The 26,545-nt window shown below is 49.4% G+C and overlaps 1 protein-coding gene across 6 annotated transcripts in view; it reads right to left on the reverse strand.

Moving 5' to 3' along the window:
* Nucleotides 1–3,494: 3,494 nt before the first annotated feature.
* The window catches only part of LOC135908197 (monocarboxylate transporter 12-like), a 66,551-nt gene continuing 43,500 nt past the window's right edge, over nt 3,495–26,545 (reverse strand). For 2 of the 6 annotated variants that reach the window (XM_065439950.1, XM_070533670.1), the window contains exon 6: nt 3,498–4,317. In XM_065439950.1, coding sequence (XP_065296022.1) covers nt 4,181–4,317 — 137 coding nt within the window. In that variant the 3' untranslated portion in view covers nt 3,498–4,180. Of the gene's footprint in view, nt 4,318–23,265; nt 23,969–26,545 lie in introns of those variants that run through there. The other 4 variants (XR_010566242.1, XR_010566241.1, XR_010566240.1 and 1 more) reach the window with 4 other exon arrangements.

The following is a 26,545-nucleotide window of genomic DNA, read 5'->3' on the forward strand; positions in this document are numbered from 1 at the left end:
TCTTACAAGCCCCGCATTCGTTTGAAAATCAAATCACCCTCGTCAGGATCTCAGCACACGCCGGCGATATCCGCCCGCACTTCAGTCTCAACGAGGTTACACACTCTGTAGCCCGAGAAATAGTCAACCGTGCCGGATACTGTGCAGGTGCACCCGAAGGACACAACCGCCTTATAAGATACAACGACCTTGTGAAGTCATTTTACAAAGAAAGAACCTTCCCCACCTCGCACCGGAAGTTAAAGAGAGCACCGGCGACCATCCCTCGCCTGTTACAGACCAATACATACCCCTCCCTCACACGCTGTCACATTATGTATCACGACATTTACCCAAGCCACACGTGCAAGATCTGTAAAACTCAATCAGCAAAACTCCCCACATGGTATGGGAGTCAAAACATCAATACGAAGACAATAATTCCGCGACCCTTTCGTCGAGATGGCACGCCGCCCTGCACAGCTCCCATCTCGACGACCAACTCTAGACTACCATGCAGGTCTACGAAGCGGCAAGACCTCGACATCACATCGAGGGAGGCCTAGGCCCAGACGGCTAAACTGCTTGCTCTTAATAAAGTTTACTCGGTCTCTCTCTCTCTCTCGAGCCCACCGGGGTGTGTGCCATTGAGCTTGGACTCTTTTTGCACTATCGACAGGGTCGGCACACATTATTCTTTTTTTCTGTTGAGTGCAGCCTGCAAGCTTTCTAGGCAAAATTCTGAGTGGTGTTGCAGAAGTCACGGGCACTTTTTCGTTGCTGGTTGCTTTTTTAGTAGTTACGACAGACTGGATTTTTTACGAGTACTGCTCAAGGAGGGCACATGTAACCCGCAAACGAGGCTTTAGGCAGCACCTCATATTAGGTTAAAACAGGCAGCACAGGAACTTCAGGACACACAAGGGGCAGCGTTGGCATCAAAGCTGAACCAGGGCAGTCCGTGGGTAAGACTTTCGGCTAGGCCCACTTCATGCACCAGTCTGGGTTCTAGCTGTGGTGTGTCCATTGCCGCTTTGGTATCCTGGAGGCACCGCAAATAATACGAAATAATGACACGTTGTTACAACCACTAAAAAACACGATTGAAGAAATATAATCACGTCATGCTACAAACTTGTGGCGCTCAATTCAACACTACCACGCCCCACGACTTCTGCAACACCATTCAGAATCTTAGTTGCTTTGTGCGCGTTAGCTGTTCCGCATAGTACTTACCGGTTGCGCTTTCCTGTAGCTTGAGCTCTGAAAGCTGGGACAGGAAAGATGTGTTCGGCCTTCCTCTACGCAGTGTTGTGCGCTGCCCCTCCATCGCTCGCCTTCGAGTACGTGTTCAAGCACCCGATGGCCAAGCAACGCGTGGGCATTATTGCGACAGATAAAATCACTCGCGGAACGAGAAAGCGCGCCGAGAGAGGCACCCATCAATTTGCAAATATTCAGTGATCTTGGGTGCCTATACGCAACGGAGAGATCAGCAGTCCTGTATGCTTCTGAAACTATCCCCGTATCCGCACCACTACCGCTCAAAGCCAGGCGCAAGCGTCGTCTGCTAAGGCACCTATTACAATGATAATGTACATTATCAACTATATATTGATAACATATCTATGCTAAGCGTACATAGGCAACTCAGACCAAGTGAAATTTTGTTGCAGTTGGCCTTTAAATAGGGAATTACCTAAATTTCCATACTTGCCTAACTATTCCCAGTCATCTTCAAATGTATGATCGTCTTGAAAGCAACATAGAGAAGCCATTTCATAAACTAGGCTTCGCTCTTTTTAGTGAATTGCAAACAAATCTCATTAAAAGCCGTACGCACCATGTCACTGTAAGAGGCTGTTCTTGCGGCTTAGACAAGTGCGCAAGCCCGCATTCCTTCAAGAACTTTCGGACTGGCGTCTGCTTCATCGGTCACGTTACGCTGACCCCAATATTTGCGTTCACTATGTGCACGTTTGCACAAATTAATATGCGTGGCATCAATTTGTTTTTACGTACTTGACAATGTGCTTCCAGTCAAACTTGAAGCTGAGAGTTCGTCGCCGCACAAAGGCTCGGTTATAAATTGTTCGCGTTTCAGTTTGGAGCATCTCACAAAAACGTAGTGTCAGTTCCACGTTGCATTGATAATGTGCACAATCCGGTAATGACAGTTCACCCTTGCGTGGCAGTAGGCATACTCACAGAACGCCGAGGACGTCAGTCCGCCATCCGCTACGACATCATTGTACCTACGCCATCGGCATGGTGCGTCCACTGCGGCGGCTATATGAAACTGCTGAAACGCTCACATTGCGTTACGCAAGAGTTTCATGACTAGAAAAAAAGAAGCATTGAATGCTCCTGATAGAAGGGACATTATTTATGAAAAGTCCGCGACATTCTAATGAATGTTTTTAGCATTTTCTTACACTGTACGCGCTAAAGCAACAATATGCGCCAGGCAAACTTTTTTATCCCTTTGATATATCTGAAATAAAATATGCGGCTGAAATCTTATGGTCCAACAGAACTTATACGTATTACTGTTACCATTACACTCATAGGTTACAGCTGGCTGTGAAAGGGCCAAGGAAATAAAAACGTCATAGGCCTGCGTGGCGTACGTAGCACAGCCACAGTGTAATCTGGAGGAGTGGTTTCAAAGGAACTCAATTTTCGGCACCACTCATTAGATGGTCTTCGCGTCGAAACCTCTTCACGTACTTTTCACCAGAACGATCTGAACTGTCTGCGTGGTGTCAACGGCGAGCTGCCGCTTGGGCTGCGGCTTGTCCTGCTCTCTGCAGAAGGGTCTGCTGAGACCGATATTTCCTCCTTGCAGCTGCCCGCGTATAACTTTGCGATTCACTTCTTCAGTAGCGGTACCTACGTTGCGAGGAGGTGCCATAACATGCACTGAAGAGCAAACACAGGTATTCAGACTACGTGTCACACATGCCACATGCCTTGATCCGCGGCATGACACGTTTCTGTTCATTACGATAATAATGTTTGTTTATTGGCATCGCCTTGAAACTGCCTGGTCACAAATAGTCACCAAGCCTGCTTGAGCTAACCAGGTCCATGCAGTTGTAGCATGCAAGTGCTATATGCAATTTTTACTTGTTACGACACCTGTTGGAATACAATGGAACTGCAATGCAAAATTTGTACGTATCGAGGCTACACGGCGCGTATGCACATCGCGTGTCAAATGGCATGATACGATGCTAGTGATGATGGTGATTAAAATTTTTAATGACATTCCCTTTGGAACTGGACTGTGACAATCACCTAGCTTGCTTGAGTTAAGGAGTTATGCCACACAAGTTTTTCATTACTTATGTACTTATAAATCTCCATAATCTTTTTTTTTCTCGTGATTTCTCCATCTGTCTTGTACCGCTGCATATGAAACTGCTACATAGCGTGCCACCTAGTATAATATGCAAGTGCAATGCAAATGGAGCACGTATAGGCGCCACGGGGCGCGCATCTCACCTCTCAAGGCAATTGGCGTGATATGATGCTGGTGATGTTGATAATTTATTGACACCCCCTTTAAAGCGCGGTAGTGACATAGTCACGTAGGCAGCTTGATTTATTCAGGTGCACGACAACTTGTTTTTCTTCCTCAAACCTTCTTTAACCGCTACATGGCGTTCTGTCTGGTCCAGTGATATGCAACTGCGATGCAAAATGTGCATGTATCGACTCTCTGCGACGCGCATGTCACATGCTTCCTCGCGCGATAGGACCTGTCTCTTGGGCGATTTTCGGCTGCATCCTAGCAAGCGCTCTCGTGGCTCGGTGGCAGAGCAGCTGACTCCCACGCATTGGATCTGGGCTCTGTCTCGGTGGGAAATGGAAACCCTTTTTCTCATTCCCGGTGATGTCTGTTACACAGACTGGCGGTGGCGGCTGCTACGGGGGACACCATCGCCAACTGAAACGGTTATTGGAATGAGCCAATAACAGCTTACGCTGTAATATAACATACTCCCGGGGAAGCAGCAGAAACAGTAACGTTCGATGCGCTGATACTCAAGAACACAAGCTTGCTTTTCCCGACGTAGGGAGCCTTTTACCGACGCTGACACCCACCATGCCATAGTCCCTTCATGGCACCATCATTCAGCATCCCTGCTGCGTATGCCGCAAGTAAGCTCAATTTCTCATACCGCTGAAGCAACGTTCATTGAGACTGAGCGTCTCTTGTACATTTCTTGTGGCAGAAATCATGCGTAGCGAAGAGAACAGCGGCGACCAGGCTGATTATTCCCAGCATCTGGTAGTAGCTGTCGTACGATCCGGTTGCATCCCGGAAATGTCCTGCATGTATAGAACAAACAATATTGAATGAATGAATGAATGAATGAATGAATGAATGAATGAATGAATGAATCAATGAGAAAATAAACAAATAAATGAATTCATGAACTAGGTTACTGCGTAAAGTATGGTGCATAGCCTAATTATCGGATGCAAGGCATGTTTTGGATTGCATGGAGGATGGTGAAAGAATACAGGATATTAACACATTCCGGGCACAATCGTGCACAAATTGCAATTTCGCGTGTATCATGCCGAGTGTACGAATAGTGCCCTATAGCTGTGCCCTAATGTCATGCACTTCTATAATTCTTGAAGAAGATTGAGCAAATGGTGTCCCTCATCTATGTCCGACCTTATTTGCAACAGAGCCTTAACGTGACACGCAAACCAATTAGCTTCGTGGAGGTAATTCGCTTCAACGTTGAGTTATTTGTTTTGTCGTTTAGTTGGAGGCAACAGTGCAGTTGGGCGATATGTAAGATGCTGAGAGCTCTATCAACAGCGATGACAGTAGTCATCATTCGGAGAGCGATTCTGATAGATTGGCTTTTTTGAGAATTTTAGAAATGTTGGCAACTTTAGTATTGGGCTACTCTACAACAATTACTTTTTAAGTGATATATGCAATTGGCATAAAGAAATAGGGAAATAAGAAAACGCACGCGGGCATGTACATACACTGAGGACCATTCAGCTTCAGCTCACTGCATTCTTGGCCAATGGTTCCCGAAAGAAAATATTTTGTACGGTCTGCGCATAAGTGTTCAAGCAACGAAAAGAAGCATTTAAAGAAAACATCGAAGCATACAAAGTAAACGCTAACCATAGCGTACGTATCATATGGTTGTGCCTAGGGAAGTTTGTTTGTTTGAAGACGTGTTATATTTTTTGACAGCTACATTCTCTCGGAAGTACTCGTCTTCAACCAGAAGGCAATGAGAAGTGGCGGGTATGGATTCGGTGCGTAGGAGGAATGTTGGCCCAACAGTGATGCTGGAGGGAGGATTATGCGGTGGTTCCCTATTTGGAAGTCTCACGGAATGTCGACATGCATTGTTTGAATATTACTTGCGAAAGGCAGCAGTCGCTTCTATCATTTACTACTTCGTTAAAGTACAGTAGACTTTACTTGGCTCAGACGAACGAAGACGAAGCGGTATTTTGCGTCGTAAGACAATGATGAAAACGATGCTAGCTAAAGTGCACTGCTTGCTCGTCATAACTTAAGTCGGCAATGCTGTTTCCTATGATGCGGGCTTCGGACATAAGCTAAGACCTACGAACGATGGCTCATTCATTCTATAATTTTCAAGGCAAGCTTCTAAAACATTTTGTTACTGCAGTGTGCCATATGTGTTGTGCCTAATAAACGCACCGCATAGGGCCATGGCCTCAAAGCCCGTGGCGACGGGGCCGGCGTCCCCACAACATATATGCTTGTTATGAAAGGTAAACTATTTAGGGCAGAATGAGTCTTGCGTCTCTTCATGTTATGGCACATCGCTGGTAGCCATAAGAGTCAGAGTGATCAATCCCAAAGCTGTTACGGATTGACGCCCCACATGCGCTTAATTACTTGAGGTAGTTTTCCCAGCCATGCTTTGGGGAGAAGTGCCCGTGTGCATCTGTAAGGCAGTTTAGTCTACATCATAAAGCTACGCGGTATTTCTATATCTCTCTCTCTCTCTCTATATATATATATATATATATATATATATATATAGATTATATATATATATATATATTGATACATGTACTACTACACATGTACACAGAATAAAATGGACCACGGGATCTCCGAAAACGTTCAATTCCCGAGCAGCGTGTAGCAGTAACCAGTAAAACTGCCCACGACAACGTTGTTAGCATATTCTAGTCGAGGTCCAAAATGCAAGTACCAGATTGCGCAGTGAGGTTGCGGAGATATTCAGCTTTTTCTTAGATTCCATGGTCCGTAATATCCTGTCCGCGAGTGTACATGTACTATGTAGTGCCTCGGAATGCAAGTAGAAGGACCCTCGTTGCAGAATCTGTCCTATACAGACAGCGGTATCGATAGGCGACTGTCTTCTGAGCAGATGGAGCAGCTTGATCGCCACGTTCGTCGACGATGATAGCACAGTCAGTTGGTAACCAGTGAAAAACAATATTTCATGTCATTCCTATTCGAGCTGCTGTATGGCCTCTGTGATTTCGTATACTAACCCTTCGTGGGGACCACACGTAAGGCTGACAGTAAACACTTCACTACCTGCTTCGAGTTGCAGAAAAGCGACCATTTGTGTCTTGCTTCGTCATTATTAAAGTATAAAAATAATAAATTATGGGGTTTCACGCGCCAAAACTACTTTCTGATTATGAGGCACGCCGTAGTGGGGGACTCCGGAAATTTCGACCACCTGGGGTTTTAACGTGCACCTAAATCTAAGTACACAGCTGTTTTCGCATTTCGCCTCCACCAAAATGCGACCGCCGTGTCCAGGATCCGATCCCGCGACCTCGCGCTCAGAAGCCTAACACCATAACCACTGAGGAACCACGGCGGGTACGTCATTAATAAAGTGAAGTGCGAGTTGAAGCGCTGTGAGTTTTTCTGCCGTTGACGTTGTAAAGTGAGACCTTTTTATTTAAAGAGGGTTTATTAGGGTCGTAGAGCAGTAGCGACAAACGCAGCACCAGCAGGTAGGGTGGTACCAAAGAGGGAACTGGTTGAGCGTCAGGCGACGGCAACGGGGCTTTTCAGCGTGCTGATCTTCTTCCTCACAATCACCCTGGCGACCTAGGGAGAGGTGAGCGGATTGTAATAGGGCTTGAGCCGGTCAATGTGCACAATCTCTCACCCGCGACGACGGAGGTGGGAACATGGCGATGTGGCTTCCACCGCGTAATTAAATGATGGTTGCACAACCACACAGTAGGGTACGTAGTACTTCTTGATTAGCTAGCACGAAAGGCCTGACGCAGGAACAGGCGGGACCCAAAGCCACACGAGTGAGTCGACGGGGAAGGGGGGAGGAGGTGGCCTTAGGTTATCATGACCTTTTTTGGCCTACTGTTGACCAGACGTCAAAGAAAGGACGAGTCGTAGGCATTTCTTCGTGTGCTGAGCGACCGTAAGAACAGGTGAGCAGTCAGCAGAGTCCGGCAAGTACGGGAGAGCCGTATCAATCTTGCTGAAGGCATGGCGGCGATATACCAGAAAGAATGGTGAGAATTTGGTAGTGGCTTGAGAGCCAGTGTTATACGAGTATGTGACGAAGGGAAGTACACGATCCTACTTGGAGTGGTAAGACGCAAGATACACTGATAGCATGTCAGGAAGAGCTCGGCTGAATCATTGTGGTAAGCTACTGCTCTGTGGATGAAAAGCAGTAGTGGTGCGGCGAATAATTTGGCATTCAGATAGGAGTCCCTGGAGGACGTCCGAGAGGAATATACGAGGCCGATAGCTCAGTAGTTTACGAGGTCCGCCATGGCGGAGAACAAAGTTGTTTAGAACGAACGAGGCGACGTCTTTTGCAAGTGTGGCAGGCAAGGTGGTGGTTTCAGCATGTGTAGCATGATCTACGGCGGCATCAATCAATTGGTAGCAAGCGCCAGCAGATTGAAGAGACACGTGTAAATTAATACCGACACGGTCAAATGGGTGAGCTGGGCAGGGAAGTGGCTGGACAGGTGTATTGGATACATGCGGGACACAAGTGCGTCTTTAAACAGGCAACGCAGTAACGTACACACTGTGGACGAAGTTGCACATCCCGCGCCAATAATATCGTAGGCGAAGCCATTTGTAGGTCCTCGACACTCCGCTGTGACTACGCTGCTGGCCAGAGTGAAAAGCGAATCATCAATCTTTACGAAGTTGCGGCGGTATAAAAGTCCGTCGCGGATGTTGAAATTCTGCGCCTGTCGTCGCAACACTTGAGGTGCCGAAACTGCCGTAGGATTTGACGAAACATCGAATATCATGACTTCCCTGTGCCCGTTGGTTGCTCCAAAGCCACATCCAGAATGTCAACTGGTGACATATCGAGACTGTAGGTAGAAGTACTGGCGTCCGAAGTAACTGGGAAGGGAGAAGGGGCATCGGCATCATAGTGTTGGCGTCCAAACGCGATAGACAACATGGATATCATATTCCTGAATTTGGAGGGCCTATCGAACGAGGCGGCCTGATGGACCTCTGAGGTCAGACAACCAGCATATAGCGTGATATAGCGTGATATGTCCGTCGGATTCGTTGCAGGCCTCGTTCCACTGTTGGGTGCATAGCACCCTGCAGTGGACGTCGATCTGCCTGTTGAGCTCGGCGATCTTCTTCCTTAGACTTCGGTTGGTTCGTCGCTTCTGCCACCTCACTTTTATGGACTGCTTGGCCTCTATCAGGTGGGCCAGCTGACTGTCCATCTTGTCTATCCGTTCGTCCGTCTACAGCTCTTTGGTGGCTCCTTCCGTCGTCTCAACGACGTTGGCCGCCTATTGCTCGATGTCCGTAATGTCGAGTTGCACCACGGGTAGCGCCTTTCGAAAGGCGTCCCAGTCCGTAATGCGACGCTTCCTTATGCCACTGTTGCCTTGGCCTTCGAGCGGTACGACGACTTGCACGATGTAGTGATCGCTGCCCAGCTCTTGGCCCGTGTTTCTACGTTTTGCTGGATTACCAAGGCAAGGAGAACGAGACGCTAAATCGAGACATCCAGACGTGTGAAGTCAGAGTTGCTCTGCAGGATCTCAATGGCAGGTACGCCGCAGGTCCTGATCGAGTGACCAACAGAGCGCTCAAGAACCTAGACGAAGCGACCATAGAAACGCTCACGAACTTCTACAACAAGCGCTGGCAAGAAGGAAGCCTGCCCAAGCAATGGAAAGCAGCCAAGACGATCCTCATCCCCAAGCCTGGCAAGCCGCCCAACATAGAGACCCTCAGGCCGATCTCACTCACTTCGTGCGTGGGAAAGGTCCATGAGCAAGTTCTCATGAACAGGTGGCAGCGTTACCTGGAAGAATCGGAGCTTTACCCAAATTCTATCATCGGGTTTTGGAAGAAGGTCGGGACGCAAGACGCCATGATCTTACTGAAGAACGAGATCGTCGATGATACGACGGGCAACAAGGACAACAGGGCCATACTGGGGCTGGACTTGCAGAGCGCCTTCGATAAAGTGAGGCACTCGGCTATCCTGGCCCAAGTACCCGGCCAAACATGGGCAGAAGGATATACCAGTACATCAAAGACTTCCTGACGGAACGGACCACCGAAATCTGCGCGGGAGACCTGCAGCTCAAAGAGAAGAAGCTGGGCAGCGTCGGAACTCCGCAGGGCTCGGTGATCTCCCCACTACTCTTCAACCTCGCGATGATTGGGGTGGCCAACCGGCTAGAACGAGTAGTGGGAGTCCGGCACACCATCTGCGCCGACGACGTTACGCTATGGGCAACGGGTGGATGCGACGGACACATCGAGACAACGCTGGAGGAAGCGGTCAACGCCATCGAGAAACAGCTGGGCGGGTCTGGACCCGTTTGCTCTCCGGCCAAGTCAGAACTGCTGGTGATTCCACCGACAAGAGCGGGCAGGAAAAGAAAGAATATGGACGTCAAGTACGATAGTCCCAAGATCACGGTCAAGACAGCAGGAGGGCAAGTAATACCGGAGGTCGAGAAGATTCGAGTTCTCCGGCTGCTGATCCAGCGAAACCTGGTCAGCAGTGAAACGGTCAACAAACTCGCGCGCAAAGCGGCTGCGGCAATGAGACTAATCAAGCGGGTGTCCAACAGAAGAGCGGGGATGAAGGAGGAGAGCCTGACTGGGCTCGTTCAATCCTTCGCAGTTAGCCACATAACGCACGTGGCCGCCTTCCAAAACTGGAGGCCGAGTGAACGTAACAAGATAGACGCCACCATACGCAAGGCGTATAAGGCGGCACTTGGTCTCCCCGGGAGCACGATCACCGAAAAATTCATGGCGCTAGGAGTCCACAACACACTGGACCAAATAGCCGAACCACAGAGAACGGCGCAACTCGAGCGTCTCTCTGAAACGAGAACTGGAAGACAGATACTGCGGGACCTTGGCCTCGAGCCGAGGGAAGGCAAGCAGCAGAAAGACATACCTATACCGGATAGCATCACCGTACGGCACACTTGTCACCGCTGCCAAGGAATGCAAGCAGAGGTACCAGACGCCGTACCTCGTCAGACGCAGGCGCGGGGACCAATCCCGAGCCAATAGAAGCAAGTCTCCGGCCCTCGCCATGGGCGAGCGACAACTCCCGGCCGCCGCCGGTCGCTCCGCGGCTCGCGGGAGCTCTAGAGCCCCTCTCCACCTTCCGGACGCCGTTCCAGGTCCAGGGGAAGATCCCGGTCCAGGGGCAGATCTATGTCCAGGGGCAGATCCGGAAGCCGCTCCAGGAGCCGCTCTGTCTCGAGGGCACGGTATGGGTCCAGTGCCGGCCAGCAAAGGAAGAGAAAGTCGACGCTATCGTGGGCAGATATGGTTGCTGGCGGCGCCCACGCGAGATCCTACCGGGGCCCACGCGACCCGCTTCCAGAGCAGTCCAGGGACGCCGAGGTAGCGCGCCTTATGAAGGAAAACGCGGACTTAAAAGAAATGATCAGAAAGATGGCTAGTGAAATGACAGAGATTAAGAAATTGGTAATCAGTCAGAGTGCTACATCCAACGCGTCGGCACCGACCGTCACAGAAGCACCAGTTCCGGTCTGCGACTCGGCCGGCGCCGCCAAGCGTAGGGCAGTTTCCAGTAAGGACGATTCAGACTCGCAAACTTATGAGATCAAAGGCATGCTGGCTACGGTCACTAAGAGTGTGCAGCAGTTACAACAAGGCTTAGCACAGGTGCAAGTCGCCCTTGGAGACCCGCGGAGAGGCCTAGGTGCGCTGGCCGATCGCATGGACGCCCTCGAGCGTCTGGTGATCCCGAATAATAATACGTCCGTAACTCCGATGCAGGTTGTTGTTCCGAACGCGTCGGGGACTCAGATAAGGGCTACGAGCACATCGGCACGTCAGAGTGGGGGGAACTTCTTGCGTGCACCTGTGCTTACAGCGGGTACCCCGGACACTTTATCTAATCATGGATAGTTCCAAAGAGGAGTTCCAAATTTGGCAATGGAACTGCAGGGGGTACTCCAATAAGAGGGCTCCTTTGCAGCAATATTTAAGATCGCTACCTAACAAACCACAAGTAACAGCATTACAGGAAACCCTCGTCTCTGCCGCATCCCTCTCTGGTTATCGTGCCGTCTCCGTGCAGGGCGAAGGTCGGGGAGTGTGCACGTTAATTGACAGGAGGCTTACACACTTGTCTCACGACCTGAAGCTGGCGAGTTGCAAGGTCGAATACGTCATGGCGGAGGTTCTGCTCAACACGAGGCAACGCAACCAGCGAAGAAACAGCGTGTTTATTCTCAACATCTACAGCAATCCTAGGCACTCGCAACAGCAGTTCAAAACGACACTCAAGAATTCCGTCGACCTGGCCGGCACCCATCCCTTGGTCGTCGTCGGAGATTTCAACGCACCGTACGGCGTGTGGGGGTACGTCTACGACACGAGCAAGGGCCGGGGTCTGTGGCAGAACGCCAACGAAATGGACCTCACGCTCATCACGGACAAGGCGTTCCCCACCCGAATCGGCAACTCGGTGAGCCGGGACACCACCCCTGGCGTTCGTGAAGAACGTCGAGGGAGCCGAGTGGAGCAACACCGCAATAAATTTTGGTAGCGACCATTATGTGCTCGAGACCCGCTTCGAAGTCACCCGAAGTAAATCCAGGGCATTCACTGTCACGGACTGGGACCTTTTTCGCAAGCTCCGCGGCAACGACAGCGCACCCGTCCCCAAAGACCTGGAAGATTGGTGCGAGCGAATCAAGAGTGACGCCGAGTCATCCATTAAGAAGATCGTCAGCGACCTGGAGGTAGAAAAGATGGACAGTAGGCTGGCCCATCTGATCGAGGCCAAGCAGGCGCTGCTTCTAAGATGGAAGGGACAAAGGTTTAACCGAAGATTGAGGAAAAAGATCTCCGAGCTTAACAAGGCCATCGAAGATCACTGTCGGACCCTCGGCAAGCAGCAATGGGACGAGGTCTGTGACTCGATAGACGGGCAGATGCGTAACGGCAAGTCCTGGGGCATGCTTAAACATCTCCTCGACGAGGGCAGCACCAGATCCAGTCAGAGACACACGCTCGCCAGAGCCCTGCACGAAGCTACCACATCCTGTTCCGGGGACGAGCTGGTTGCCAAGCTCATGGAGAAATACCTTCCCATAAAGCGTGGAAACGAGGAAGACCGGTTTCCTGACTACCTCGGCCCAAGCCGTCCGGAATTGGACGAAGACTTTACCGTGGGGGAAATTAGGCAAGCCATTTTCTCGCTCAAGGGGAAGTGTGCGCCAGGTGCCGACAGAATCACCAACAAGATGCTGCGGAACCTTGACGACGGTTCGATCGCATACCTCACCGAGAAGATCAACGAAACCTGGAAAAACGGCAGCGTCCCAGAGCAATGGAAGACCGCCAACGTCGTCCTGATCCCCAAACCCGGCAAGGCTCCGAACGTGGACAACCTCCGACCGATCTCTCTCACCTCCTGCGTTGGGAAAGTGGCGGAGCATGTCGTCCTCAACAGACTAAACAGATATCTCGAAGAGAACAACATCTATACTCACAACATGATTGGCTTTCGTGCCGGCCTCTCGTCGCAGGACGCCATGAAGATGATCAAACATCAAATCATCGACGGCAGTACCAGAGACACCAGGGCCCTGCTCGGACTCGACCTCGAGAAAGCCTTTGACAACGTTCTCCACGAATACATTCTGGCCTCCGTGGCAGACCTCGAGCTGGGCCCCAGACTATATAACTACGTCCGTTCGTTCCTGACGGGGAGGAAAGCGAAGCTGCGGATCGGCGGCTTTGTCTCCGACGAGGTGCTCCTGGGCCCACGGGGAACGCCGCAAGGCTCGGTCATTTCTCCTGCACTCTTCAACATCTGCATGATCGGCCTCTCGAGGAATCTGGCCCAAGTTGAAGGTATCAAACACACCATCTACGCAGACGACATCACCATCTGGTGCACCGGCGGTAGCGAAGGGCAAGTGGAAAGCGCCATGCAAGAGGCGGTAGACGTCACGGAGCAGTACCTGCTACCCACCGGACTCAGATGCTCCCCGACCAAATCTGAGCTTCTCCTTTATAGAAAAGAAAAAGGGCGCAGACCCAAGGGCTGGAAACCGGTCTCGGAAAGTGACATTCACCTATTCACTCGGAGCGGTGACCCGATACCCAGGGTCGACACCATCAGAGTCCTGGGTATGTTTATAGAATCACGCGGCAGCAACGGCACTGCGTTACGCAAGATAATTGCGAAAACCGACAATGCTTTTCGCCTTGTACGAAGGGTCACGAACAGACATCGTGGCCTCAAGGAGGACAACCTGCTTCGGCTCATCAACGCCTTTGTGCTGTGTCACTTCACTTACACGGTGGCCATGCACAACTGGCTCAGAGCCGAGCGGGAAAAGCTTAATGCCCTCATTAGAAAATTCTTCAAGAGAGCCCTCGGGCTGCCCGTCAGAACGCATACAGAGGTGGTCGCCCCTTTGCCCCGCAATGTTCATCCCGTTCACAACGCAGGTCGTCGCAAGGCAAGAGCATTGAATATGCTAAAGCAAGTAAACAGGGACAAAATCGCAGCAAGCTTCGTGGACGCAGCTGCATACCGAGACGGCAAGGCTTTTGCGGTTTCCGTCGTTGACACGCTGGGCAAAGTTATCAACTGTGCTTCCGTCCGGACGACGAACCCAGAGGTGGCCGAGCAAGTGGCCATTGCACTCGCCTTGCAAGACGGTTGGAGAGACAGGGTGTATAGCGATTCGAAAGCCGCCATCAGGGCATTCCAGAAAGGCCGGGTAGCCCGGCAGGTAGTTCAAATTCTGAAAGGCGCCAAACACGGCAACACCTCCATGCACTCGATCCTTTGGTTCCCTGCACACGTCGGGGCGATTGAGGGGGTTCCTCTGAACCTCAACGAGTCTGCCCACGAGGCTGCGCGTGGCTTTACCGACCGCGCTGCCCTCGGGTCGGGCGACTCTCTCCCCGGACACCGAGACGCTCCTCTCACACACAATGAAATAACTAAATTCTTCTACTTAGAGAGAAGGGTTTTCCCCCCGCCTCACTCCAAGTTAAGCAGGCCGCAGGCGGTCACACTAAGACTTCTACAAACGAACTCGTACCCAAATCCGGCGTCCCTTAATAGCATATATCCAGAGATTTATACGAATTGTTCTTGCGTGGCCTGTGGTGAGGTAGCTACGTTGCCTCATATGCTCTGGGAGTGCGGGTCGCTGGGCCCGAAGTTCACCAAGGAAGAGTGGGACGCCCTCCTGCGAAGTCCCGTCTTTGAGGATCAAATCCTGGCCGTCCAGCGCGCCCGCGATCGGGCCGGCAGACTAGATCTGTCAGTCCCGTCGTGGGATTAGCCAGGTGCGCGTTTTATCGCGCTTTGCTGGACCAAATAAAAGTTTATTCACTCACTCACTCACTCACTCACTCACTCACTCACTCACTCACTCACTCACTCACTCACTCACTCACTCACTCACTCACTCACCGGATAGCATCAACAGAAGGCTAAGGGTCTGCCCGATCCCGAGCAACGTGAACTCGGAGCACAACAAGGAGCGGAGGTTGGCGAGGGCCAGGGCTCTCGTAGACCTCCACGCCAGAGAAGAAGGCGCCGTCTACGTGGACGCGGCGGAATATCGAGGGAGCAGCGACGCATACGCGATGGTGGCTGTCGGGGCGTGGACGGGTGCAACGAAGACCGCGGCGAGCGTCCGGACTCGAGAGGCAGCACCGGGCGGAGGAGGTGGCCGTCGCCTTGGCCGTCTCCGACCCCGGATGCACTACAGTGTTGTGTGACTCTACAACGGCAGTGAAGAACCACGCCAAGGGTAGGGTATGTAGTGAGGCCGCTCATACGGCGCAAGGCCGAAGACATCGCACGCGAAAGTGCTGTGGTGATCAAGTGGTTTCCGGCCCACATGGGCAGTGACGTATCGGAACGCGGGAGCGTGAACCACAACGAGACGGCCAACTCGGACGCGCGAGGACCAACCAACCGCGCAGCTGCAAGCACGGCCAACTCGGAGTGTTGATCGCGGTGCAGTGCCAAGGACAAGATGACCACCTTCAATGAAATAGTGAAGTGGTACAGACTTGACATACTATGGCGCCACCTCACCCGGGGGTTACCCGGAAGGAGGCAGTGTTATACAGGCAATTACAGACGGGGTCCCTGCTCACCCCGGTGCTAGCTAAGCACGTGTGTCCGAGCGTGTACGCGAGCGAAATGTGTGGACTGTGCGCGAAGGAGAGTGCCACCACGGCTCACATCCTTTGGGACTGCAGTATAAATCCACGAGAAGCCAGCGAGAAGACAACGATCCCGCCGCAGCTAGAGGCTGCAACGAGGCGCTATGACAAAGAGACACAACTCAAGGCCGTCCAGCAGGTCTCGGCAGCTCTAGAGAGGCAGCGACCGCGCGAAACCGAGGAGAAGGGGGGCAGCACCCCCATGAAGGGTGCGGTGGCCCTCTCGGACCCGCGGAAGTAGCGAGGAACCAAGACCTCGAGGAGCAAAATGCACGAAACTGACGTAGTGGCCGCGTCGCGGTAAAAGCTTGTCCTCCCCACGTGAAGTGAGCCTAACCGACTCTGCAGGCATCTTCACTCAAGTTGTTCTCTCTCTCTCCTCAGGTTTTGTGAGGGCATGACTGGCATAGGCGACTGCGTATTCTGTTCGTGCGTTTGGATCAGAATGGCGCAAGATTGGTGGACACGGTAGTAGGTGACGAAGAGTCGTGAACGCATCCTCCGAAGCTTCCGAATGAACTTTATTGTTGCGCTAAAGAAGTTGGTTTAGGGGTGCGATCACAGTAGTGAAATTTCTAACGAATCGACGAAAATGGGAGCATAGGTCAATGAAGCTCCGTAGTGTTTTCAAGTTAGTAGGCTTCGGCAATTCGGACATGGCGCAATGTTTAGCAGGATCAGGAAAAATGTCTTGTTTGGAGACAACGTGGCCTACTATATTCAGCTTTCGAGCTGCAAATAGGTTCTGCTTAAGGATAAGCTGGAGGCCTGCATTCCGGAGACAGGTCGAAACTTGATGTTCATGGCGAAGATGTGTCGGAAAATCTGGAAAAACGACATCACCGAGGTAGCCGAGACAAGGGTACCATTTCGCACCATGCAGGATGCTATCCACCATGCTTTCCAAGGTGGCGGACGCGTTGCGCAGATCGAATGGCATTAGAGTGAATTCATACAAGCCGTCTGGTGTTGAAAACGAGGTTTTGGAACATTCAGCCTTACCATGGGCACTGTCGAGAGCCGAGATCTAAGGAGGAAAAAACTCCGCTCTTTGCAAAGAGCCAAGTGCGACGTCGATGCGTTCCAACGCATGTCTTGGGCTAATATTGTTAAGCCTTCCGTAATAAACGCAAAATCGTATGATGCCATCTTCTTTTTAACTTGGACGGCTGTTGATGGTGAGGGACTACTAGAATGCTCGATGACACTGTATTTGAGCCTATCGTTCACCTGGTCATCGATAATGCGTCTTTTGGTGGTCAATATTCGTTATAGAGACGCTGTCGAATGGGTGCACGGCTCCCAGTGTCGACAGTGTGTAGAACAGTTGTAGGGCGGCCGAGTGATACTGCTCAGAAGTCAGAAGAGGAAGCTTTTGAGCAAGTGAAGAAGTTCGATGAGCTGCGCTGTTGATTGTAATGTCACTGGCAATAGCAGGCATAAAAGAACGCGGCAGTGACTGAGGAGGTGATGCCTCGAAAGGGGCAAGATAAGTGGAGTCTTCCATCGTGTCAAATATTGAAGGTGAGGCCAGTGGCTCTGCTCTTGCAATGCTTTCACGGCGCTGTAAATAAATTGGCTCGGCCGATGGGTTTGACATGCACATGAGAGATGCGCCAGTTTTGAACTTGAGGACGCCGAGCGACAGTGGTAGTGATCTGCGGCAAACTGAGAGTTGAGACGGAGCGAAGTGTACTGCGCCGTCATCTACAGACTCGCAAGAGATATGACAAGAGCAGAAGACCAGACATGTATAACGAGTCTTCTGAAATGGTGATTCTGCGACAAGGGTCTTCATGGTCAGTGACAATATCTGTCGAAAACGGAAACAGCTCGATGATTGCATTATGTCTGGAGAAAGTCGCAACCTACTATGACGACGTGAGAACATGATGGCAACACGATGAATTCGATGACATACAGGGCCTCATTAATGACGACACGAGCGGTGCAGGCGCCATATGTCTTCATGAACAGCGCGTTAGCAGTTTGAGGGGGCAGCCCAGAAAGCGGCCTTATCACTTTCCTTATTTTGCGGCAAATACGGGCATCTATTGCTGAACGTGCAGCGCCGGTGTTGACAGCTGCTAGCGTTCATATTCCTTGTATCGCAACTTCAATAACGTTTTTTTTTCGGGGAAGCGTGAGTCTTTATGCATTTCTCTGAGCCCGCATTTCTCGCCTGCTCAACTTCGATCTTTAGTTTTTCTCTTGCAGAGCGCTCCGCCGACCGTGCACGTGGTAAAGAGCAGCGGCGAGGTAAAGGTGAACGGCGAGCGGAGAATGCGGTCTCCAGGATAGTAGGAGATTCAAACTGTTCGAAGAGCTGCGGGGTTGTTGGAAAGGTGGCGCATATGGAAGCACATTGTTGCAGACGTTCGTTTCAACTAGGCGACAGTGAAGTGCCACTGTCCAGCACGGCGGCAATGAAATCAAATCGGAGGGTTGTCTTCTGTGCGCCAATAGTCTGACGGTCGTGCGTACTACAGCACTGGCCGGGCGGGAGGGGATACGGGCGGGCGCAAGGACGTGCAAAGAGGACCGTATGTCAGCAGTGCAGGCTTCGTAGCGACTTCGGTGGAGGGGAGCGGCAATCGAACCCTGCTAACGAGAAGGCGGAACGTGCTCGGATACCTGCTCCTTGATGACATAGTGGAGAGCGGGCCCAAATGGAGAACTTGACTTGCCGTGTGTAACCAGTATCAGAGAATGCTGACGAGCAACATCTTCACTGGCGAACTCCTTGATCTGTAGCCGCAGCGAATTGTTATCGGGGGCAACAACCAAGCTCGATATTGAAGTGGCCTAATGAGGAAATTGTCGAGTGGCTACGCATTGTTTGCCTAGTTCATCGAAGCTTTGACAGAGACTGACGAGTTCAGACACTGTTGCCAGATTTTTCGCCAGCAACATCTGGGAGGCGCGGTGTTCAATGCCCTCTAAGATATGCCTGATCGTCTCGGCATCAGCCTTTGCGACGTCTGCGAGCTCATTGGGTACAGGATATCTCCAGTAAGAGACAGAAGAAGCACGCAGAAGAACAAACGCAGATCAGACTTGTGTTGCACGCACTTAACACATGGAGACGGCACACACACGGCAGTTCCCCAAAATATTTTCTAGAAGACATGCAGCTATATATATATGGATGCGGCAGCAAGCCGTGAACAACGTCTAAAAAACTGCTCTTTTTGCAGTGCCTTTCACTTCGAGGCCCCACCGACGGAGCAAAGGAAGTGTTGCGTCGACTACTTGCTGCGAAATTTCACGTGGATCTGCCCTTGCGAGGACCTGCCCGTGGCTACGAATTTCACCTTTATCTGGACTTGCGACGAGGGATTACCTGCCAATCTTGTCTGCACATGCGCAACCAGGCAGCTCGACCAAAGAAAAGCGGAGCACATGCAGCGGCCGGTCACTTGGCAGCAGCGGCAGCAAGCCGTGAACAACGTCTAAAAAACTGCTCTTTTTGCAGGTTAGTGGCACTGTGTTTCCATACTATTTATTTTAATAGTACTTTCGCTGCTGCTGCTGCTGCCATTTGTTCTGCCATTTGTTTTGCCATTGTTTTGCGTTTGTATTGTTGAACTGCATCGTGCCATTACCTTTGTACATTCGGAACAATGTCTGATTCCTGTAAAACTTGTAGCCTGCTCATCCCCGATGATGAGCCACATGTCAAATGTTCCAAGTGCGAGCACGCCTATCACTTTGGAAAATGTGCTGGTTTAACTGAAAAATCTTTCAAATCAAAGAACGAGGCTGCAAAGAAAACGTGGCAATGCCCATCATGCAGAAGTGCTGCAAGTAGCAACATGTGCAGTAAGGACAGTAATGGCTCTGAAACAGATATTAAACTTGCCCTCCTTTCAATTAACCAAAAACTAGAACAGCTGATGGCCCTGACAGGAAAAATTGAGAGCATGGAAGAGTCTCTTAACTTCATATCAACGAAGTTCGATCAAATTGAGCGAAAGTTCTGCCATCAAGAGGCCGATATAAAGGACATGAAAAAGAAAATATCAGAGCTTGAGAAGAAAGATGACCTAAATCAGGTCACCCAAGCTCAGCTTGAAAAAGAAATACATGACCTTGAATTTAGAAGCAGGCAGCTGAACTTGGAACTGCACGGGATTAAAGAAGTAGCCAACGAGGATCTTACAGTTATATTAAATAACGTGGCTGATAAACTTCGGGTGCCTCACTTGATGGAATCAGACATTGCAACTGTTCATCGAATTCCTGCTAAACGTGTTAAGGTGCCAGGCATCATTGTTCGTTTTACGAAGCAAGCAATAAGAGATAAATGGATCAAGAATAGAAAGAACCTTAAGGAAAGCGAGCCAGCCATTTTCGTGCAAGAAAACCTAACACGCCGCAATAGAGAATTGCTCCAGGCAACGAAAGAACGCGCCAAAGATAAAGGATACAAGTTTACTTGGTATGTCAATGGAAAAGTTTTCGTTCGTAAAAGTGAGGGTGTGAGCGCCATCCATGTGAAGGGAAAGAGCGACTTGAATCGATTGTAGCATTGTTTGATATTGTCTTTTGTGTTCCTCTTGAAAAAATTATCAAAATGCCGCAGATGTGTTATTACCTGCCGGATGACCTGAACCACACTACTTCATGTATCGCGCCGACATTGCTTAAAGCTATTCACCTAAATGCACGCTCTGTAAAGAAAAAAACAATGTGCTTAGAAGAGTTTTTGGCGAATTTTCATTTACTTTTTCTTTGATAATGCTCAGTGAAACATGGAGCACCAATGATTCAGATATTTTTACGATGACTAACTATAAAGCTTATCACTTGAACCGCTCCAGCCACCGCGGGGGAGGCGTTGCTTTACTGGTGTCTAATGGCATTGAGTGCGATAAGTTGGACTCGTACTGACTAATTACTGATGATTTCGAAATCGTATCAGTCTGTACTCGCAGATTCGTTTTTTCGGTTTGCTATCGTCCTCCCAAGGGAAATATGGTTAGGTTTTTGGAATTTTATGATGATTTTCTTTCATTTATAACAGATGGCAAATACACACTAATAGCTGGAGGGGATTTCAATATTGACTTGTTGAAGGATAGTGTTACTACTAGAGACTTTAACACGGTTTTGTCTTCGAACGGTTATGTTAACCTTGTTACGGTACCAAAAAGGGTCACACCAGAAAGTGCGTCTCTTCTCGATCTGCTGATTACGAACTCCTCCCAAGCAATAGCTGAAACCGGCGTAATATCATGCGCAATCAGCGACCACCTTCCAGTATTCATGAGCATAAATAAGACTGTAGCGGTAAAGTATCGACAGGAAAAAGCAAAGTACCAGTGTATAACTAATGATGCCCTGAATTCCTTTCGCAACTCACTGGCACAAGTTCATTGGGATAACATTGGCATTGCTAGTGACGCAAACGAGGCTTACAATGAGTTTCTCGAAGTATTCAAAAAGCTCTATCATTCCTGCTTCCCATTAAAAGATCATGGATCAAAACGTAAAACTCGCAAACCTTGGGTAACTTCTGAGTTACGCCAAGAAATTAAAATGAAAAACAAGCTTTACAATATCTTTTTAAGTTCTCGTTCAACAGATGACCTACGGATGTTTAAGAAATACAGGAATAGGTTAACAAAAAAACTACGCCAGGCACGCGCGGAATACTACGCTAAATTACTTATTACTATTACTTAGTTACAAATGGTCGACACGATTTGCTGTGGTCAAGATTAAATTTTCTACTGAGACGTGAACAACGACAAGCTGCCCCAAGTACGCTAAAACTCGATAATAAAGATATATCTGGAGAAGAGCTAGCGCATGCCTTTAACAACTTTTTTACAACCCTAGCTCATAGCAACCCGCCACGTGATTCCAATAAATACATTAATTCTCACAATAATGAAACGATATTTCTGAACCCGGTTACAACAGAAGAAGTTATATCAGTAATACAAAACCTTAATAACAGCCGTAGCTATGACATTGACGGAATTCAAGTAAGGCCTGTGAAGCATGTTGTAGGAATCATTGCACCTGTTATTGCAGATATATTTAACTTATGCTTAGCTACCAGCACATTTCCTGATAAAATGCAAATAGCCAAAGTAACGGTTCTGTATAAGAAAGGAGACCGCAATGATTTAGGAAATTATAGACCAGTATCTATACTCCCAATCTTCTCAAAAGCTTTTGAGAAAATTCTGTATACTAGGTTGTCGAATTTTATAAGTAAGCATGACCTTCTGTCACCGAATCAATTTGGGGTTTGTAAAAATAAATCTGCCGAATTAGCGCTACTTGAACAAAAGGAATACATACTAACGCAGTTTGAAAAGAAAGCCTTCGTTATTGGTGTCTTCGTGGACTTCTCGAAGGCATTCGACTTAGTGAACCGCACCATACTGCTAAATAACTTAGAGTGTTACGGCTTTCGGGGACAGGCTCAAACGCTTCTTAAATCACATTTATCCCATAGAAAACAGGCTGTCTGCATAGACAATATGAAATCTGAACTAAAATCTGTTACTTCTGGCGTCCCACAGGGCAGTATATTGGGACCGTTACTATTTAATATGTACCTTAATGATATCTCTAACATTAACTCCACTGCTAAATTTGTCATCTACGCTGACGACACTAGCATCTTTCTTGCTGGAAATGATTTAGATCTTCTTGTTCGAGAATGCAATGACACTATGAAAGAATTACAAAAATGGTCTGAATCCAAGTGCATGCGTATAAATGAAAAGAAGACACAAGCTGTCATATTCCGCCCTAAAAATAAGCCAGTTCCCTCGCCCCTCGAGATTAAGCTGAATTCACGACGTATAGATGTGGTTGAGCAATTTAAATGTCTCGGAGTAGTTTTCTCCTCCTGTATGTCTTGGGAAAATCACGTGGACCATATCACAACAAAACTGGCTCAAATAACTGGGATCGTAGGCCGGCTCAGATACGTTCTTCCAAGGCAAGTAAAATTACTCCTCTACAATTCACTTTTTTACTCCTGTTTAAACTACTGCCATTTAGTATGGGGAACAGCCACAATTAGCTGTCTTCAGCGCATCTACATTTTGCAGAAGAAGTTCCTTCGTCATGTTCACAATGTCCCCTGGGGCTCACCGAGCGCGGATCTCTTTCTGCAAAGTAGTGTGCTGAAGATCCACAACTTGTACAAATACCGCTTAAGTGTTCGGTTTAAACTGGAAATACGGAGAAACGTAAACCACATACGTTACCTTGCTGATTTACGTACCCGAGAAGCGACCTACACCACAAGACATACGGAAAATTGGGTAGTGCCAACCCCTCGAATAAATTCCGGTAGAGAACGCCTCCAATTCACTCTTCCTTCCCTCTTAAATGCTTATGTACATAATAATTTTGATCTTTTCAGTGCGTCAAACAGTGCTTTGCGTGCTATGTATGTTAACATGTAGGTTCTGTTCTTGTTTGTGGTGAATATTGTCTAAATATTGTATAATTTTGCTATGTTTTCTTTTGTATGTGTTCATTATGTATAAGTGTTATTAGACTGCAATTACCTTTGTTTTAAAAGCCTTGCTGTGAAGCCACTGCCAAGCGAAAGGGGGCTGCGGCTTTGTAAAGCTGTTTCTGACAGCTTTTTCTGCGCCTCCGCTGTCTGTATTTGTACAAGGCAGAAATAAAGAATTTGAATTTGAATTTGCATTTGAATTTGAGTAATGTGCCTACAGTTCATGCGGAAGCAGCTGTCGCCATGTCGGAGACGTCGTGGAACCGGTGTCGGACAGTGTCGGACAGCAGTGCCGGACAACAGGGTCGTACATTAGGGTCGAACAGCAGGGTCGAAAAAAAGGGTCGGACCACCTCGTGGAGCTCAAATGGCCCTGCGCCACAGTCGATGTACCGGAGCCTTCGCGCGCCCAGTTTTCCGCTGGCGGGGTTTGCGCTCGGGAGCGCACAGCAGGAGCCACGGGGTCACGTCCACAGCAGGTGGGGTAACAGTGTGTCCACTCACCCGAATGCTCGTTGAGCCAGGCTCAGGCCCTCCTGGACCAGTTTCCCAGCTGATGAACTGGGCGAGGTAGCCTTTCAGCTGGTGTCAGCGTTGATTCGGGTGCAGAAATAGTGACGCGGGAGGCGATAGGTCCTGTCGGCCGGACGCCCAGCGAGGAACCTCTTTGCCTTCGAACGCTGAACATCGCGTACGTCTCACACCATGGGCTATACTCTCTCGCACCACGCTTTCCGAAGTGCTACTGTCGATGCTCACAAACAGTGTCGATGATGATGATGAGAGCCGTTTCGCACATACCCACTCACGGGTATTTGCCAAGAGTCGGTGTTTCTTCGCTACGGCACGGCACACTGCCTTCATATGTTTATGTTTCCCACTTCCACGTACCATATATTATCAAAATGTCATTCTGGTTGCAGAGGCCGACAACATCTTCTAGGTAACTGGTAAATGTCTCACCGCCCTGTTGCGCACGACCACGCAAACGTTGCTCTGCATGAAGCTTGCGAACGGTGGGGCGCCCGAAGACCTCCGTCACGCTTGTTTTGAAGGCCGTCCACGTCGTGAAATCACGTTTGTGGTTGCCGTGCCACACGCTGGCGACACCACTCAAATAAAAGGACACGTAATTCGGTGTTTTGGTGCCTTCCCAGTTGTTGTGTATGTTCAACCTGTCGTAGTCAGCCAGCCAGCCTTCTTGATCATGATCATGATCGTCCGTACCACTGAAGGTGGGACAGTCGCATTGACGCAACGGGACAGGGCAGACCACGGTCACTGGAGCAGCGGGTTGTGGTTGTGGTGGTCCTTCACCCCGCATAATGAAGAAGAGCTACAGTGTCCGATTGCGAATTTCCAGGTTTCCTTTTGTACGCAGCAATTCCGCCAATTGTAAAAGTGGTTTATTCGGATCTTAGAGCAGCAGCGAAAAAGAGCACCAGCAGGTAGGGCGCATCCGGAGAGCGAATTCGGTACGAGCCACGCGATGGCAACGGAGCTTTCCAGGATGCCCGATCTTCTTCCTCACATTAACTTGATAGTGGTGGCCTTTTGTAGAATGACGACAGCTTCGGTAGAGGCGTTCGGCAGGCCACTAAATATGCGTAGTGGTGCTGATGTAGTGGTGGGCTCTGCATCGTCGTCATTCCAGCTTCGGCATCCGTCTGTCGTCATGCTGTCGTAGTCACACCATCGTCGTGGCATGGCCGTCGTCAGGTTGTGGTCTACCTGCTGTCGTTTTGTCATTGTGCTCGCCTTTATAACGTCGTCCCACAGTCATCACACCGTCATTGCCATGGAAGTGAATCGAAGTGAATATTTCTACCTCATTGCATTCCAATCATGCTATCGTCATCTAATGGTGATCATGCTGCCCTTGACATACTATCATTATCACACATTCGCTTCCACGAATCCATTGTCAGACCGTTGTCGTAATCATGCCGTAGTCGCGCCGTCCTCGTCACTCCAGCTTCGGAATCCGACTTTCGTTATGCTGTTGTAGTTCCGCAGTTTTAGTCGTACAGGTTTCGTGATACGGTCGTTGTTGCGCCATCGCCATCATACAGTCGTCGTCATTCATTGTCTTCATACTGTTGTAATGCCATCGTCGACATTGCATCGTCATCATACAGTCCTCGCAATGTATTCGTTGTCGTACCGTCGTCGGGATGCTGTTGGCATTGCTCTATCCTCATCATTGTAACTCGCCATGACGTTATCTTCATGCTGTTGTTTCGCAATCGTCATCGTCTTCAGCAGCGTCCTCCCATTTTCATCATACCACCTTCACCAATAAATCAACGTCATTCCTTGTCCGTCATTATACAGTCATTTACACGTAATTACCCGCCGTTGCTATGAAAACGTCGCCATTGCGTCGTCGTCACACAGGCGCTATCGCGCATTAGCTGTCCTACCATCGTCGTTATGCCGTATTCGCCGTGTCATCGTCGCCATTCCCGCCTCTTCTTCTAGTTGTCGCGATACCGTCGTCGTCACGCCATCGTAGTCATGTAGTCGTCGTCATCTCTTCGTCCTCTTGTCGGCGTCGTTCAGTTGACGTCGTTATACCATCATCATAGCATAAGAAATGACGTGTCATTGTCATCCGGCCGTCGTCCTTATACGCCTTTCTCCTTCTATATTTATCGTTATTTCTACATCATTTCATCGACTCTGCGTTGGCATCATACGGCCGTCATCATGCCTACAGGCAAGGTTTTAACCTTGGCAAGGAGGTGCCACAGCTAAGTGCGACAATATCGGACTATGTGGGATATTGCCGAAGCAACAAAAGTATCCTAATTGCTACACGTGTTAAATAAATGTGGCTTTAGGAAAGCGGTGTGTCCCTACATTGCTGAGGGCAATTCGCACTACCATCAGCTGACAGCCTTACATGGGTTCTGCCATATCTTTTTAAATTTCCAGATTTCATAAAACGGCTGCGAGCGTAGTGAACGCGGCCTGTTTGCGAAGCATTTGCTAGGTGAGGCGCGCATACATTGCAGGTAAAGAAAAAGAGCTGTAGCAGCCAAGTTTATTATTAAATCTTTCGAGGCAGTTAGTTACATGGGAATGCTGGAGAAGTAATGTTGACCAGTTTCGGCATGTACTGATGCGGAAAATTTTGTCGCGACGTGCTGTTTGACAGCCACTACGTGCGATAATTCAAACTTCAAAAATTCCAAAAGCACTGGTCCTGTGAATGGCCTTCCTTTTGTGCCGTGTTTGTTGTTTGCGCTTTGAACAATATTCGTCACACAGTTCGTTATGGGGCGCTCTTATCTTACGTAGGAGCGGGGAGCGCTCTGTTTCCTTAC

The sequence above is a fragment of the Dermacentor albipictus genome, chromosome 2, assembly GCF_038994185.2.
Source record: "Dermacentor albipictus isolate Rhodes 1998 colony chromosome 2, USDA_Dalb.pri_finalv2, whole genome shotgun sequence".
NCBI classification, from domain to species: domain Eukaryota; kingdom Metazoa; phylum Arthropoda; class Arachnida; order Ixodida; family Ixodidae; genus Dermacentor; species Dermacentor albipictus.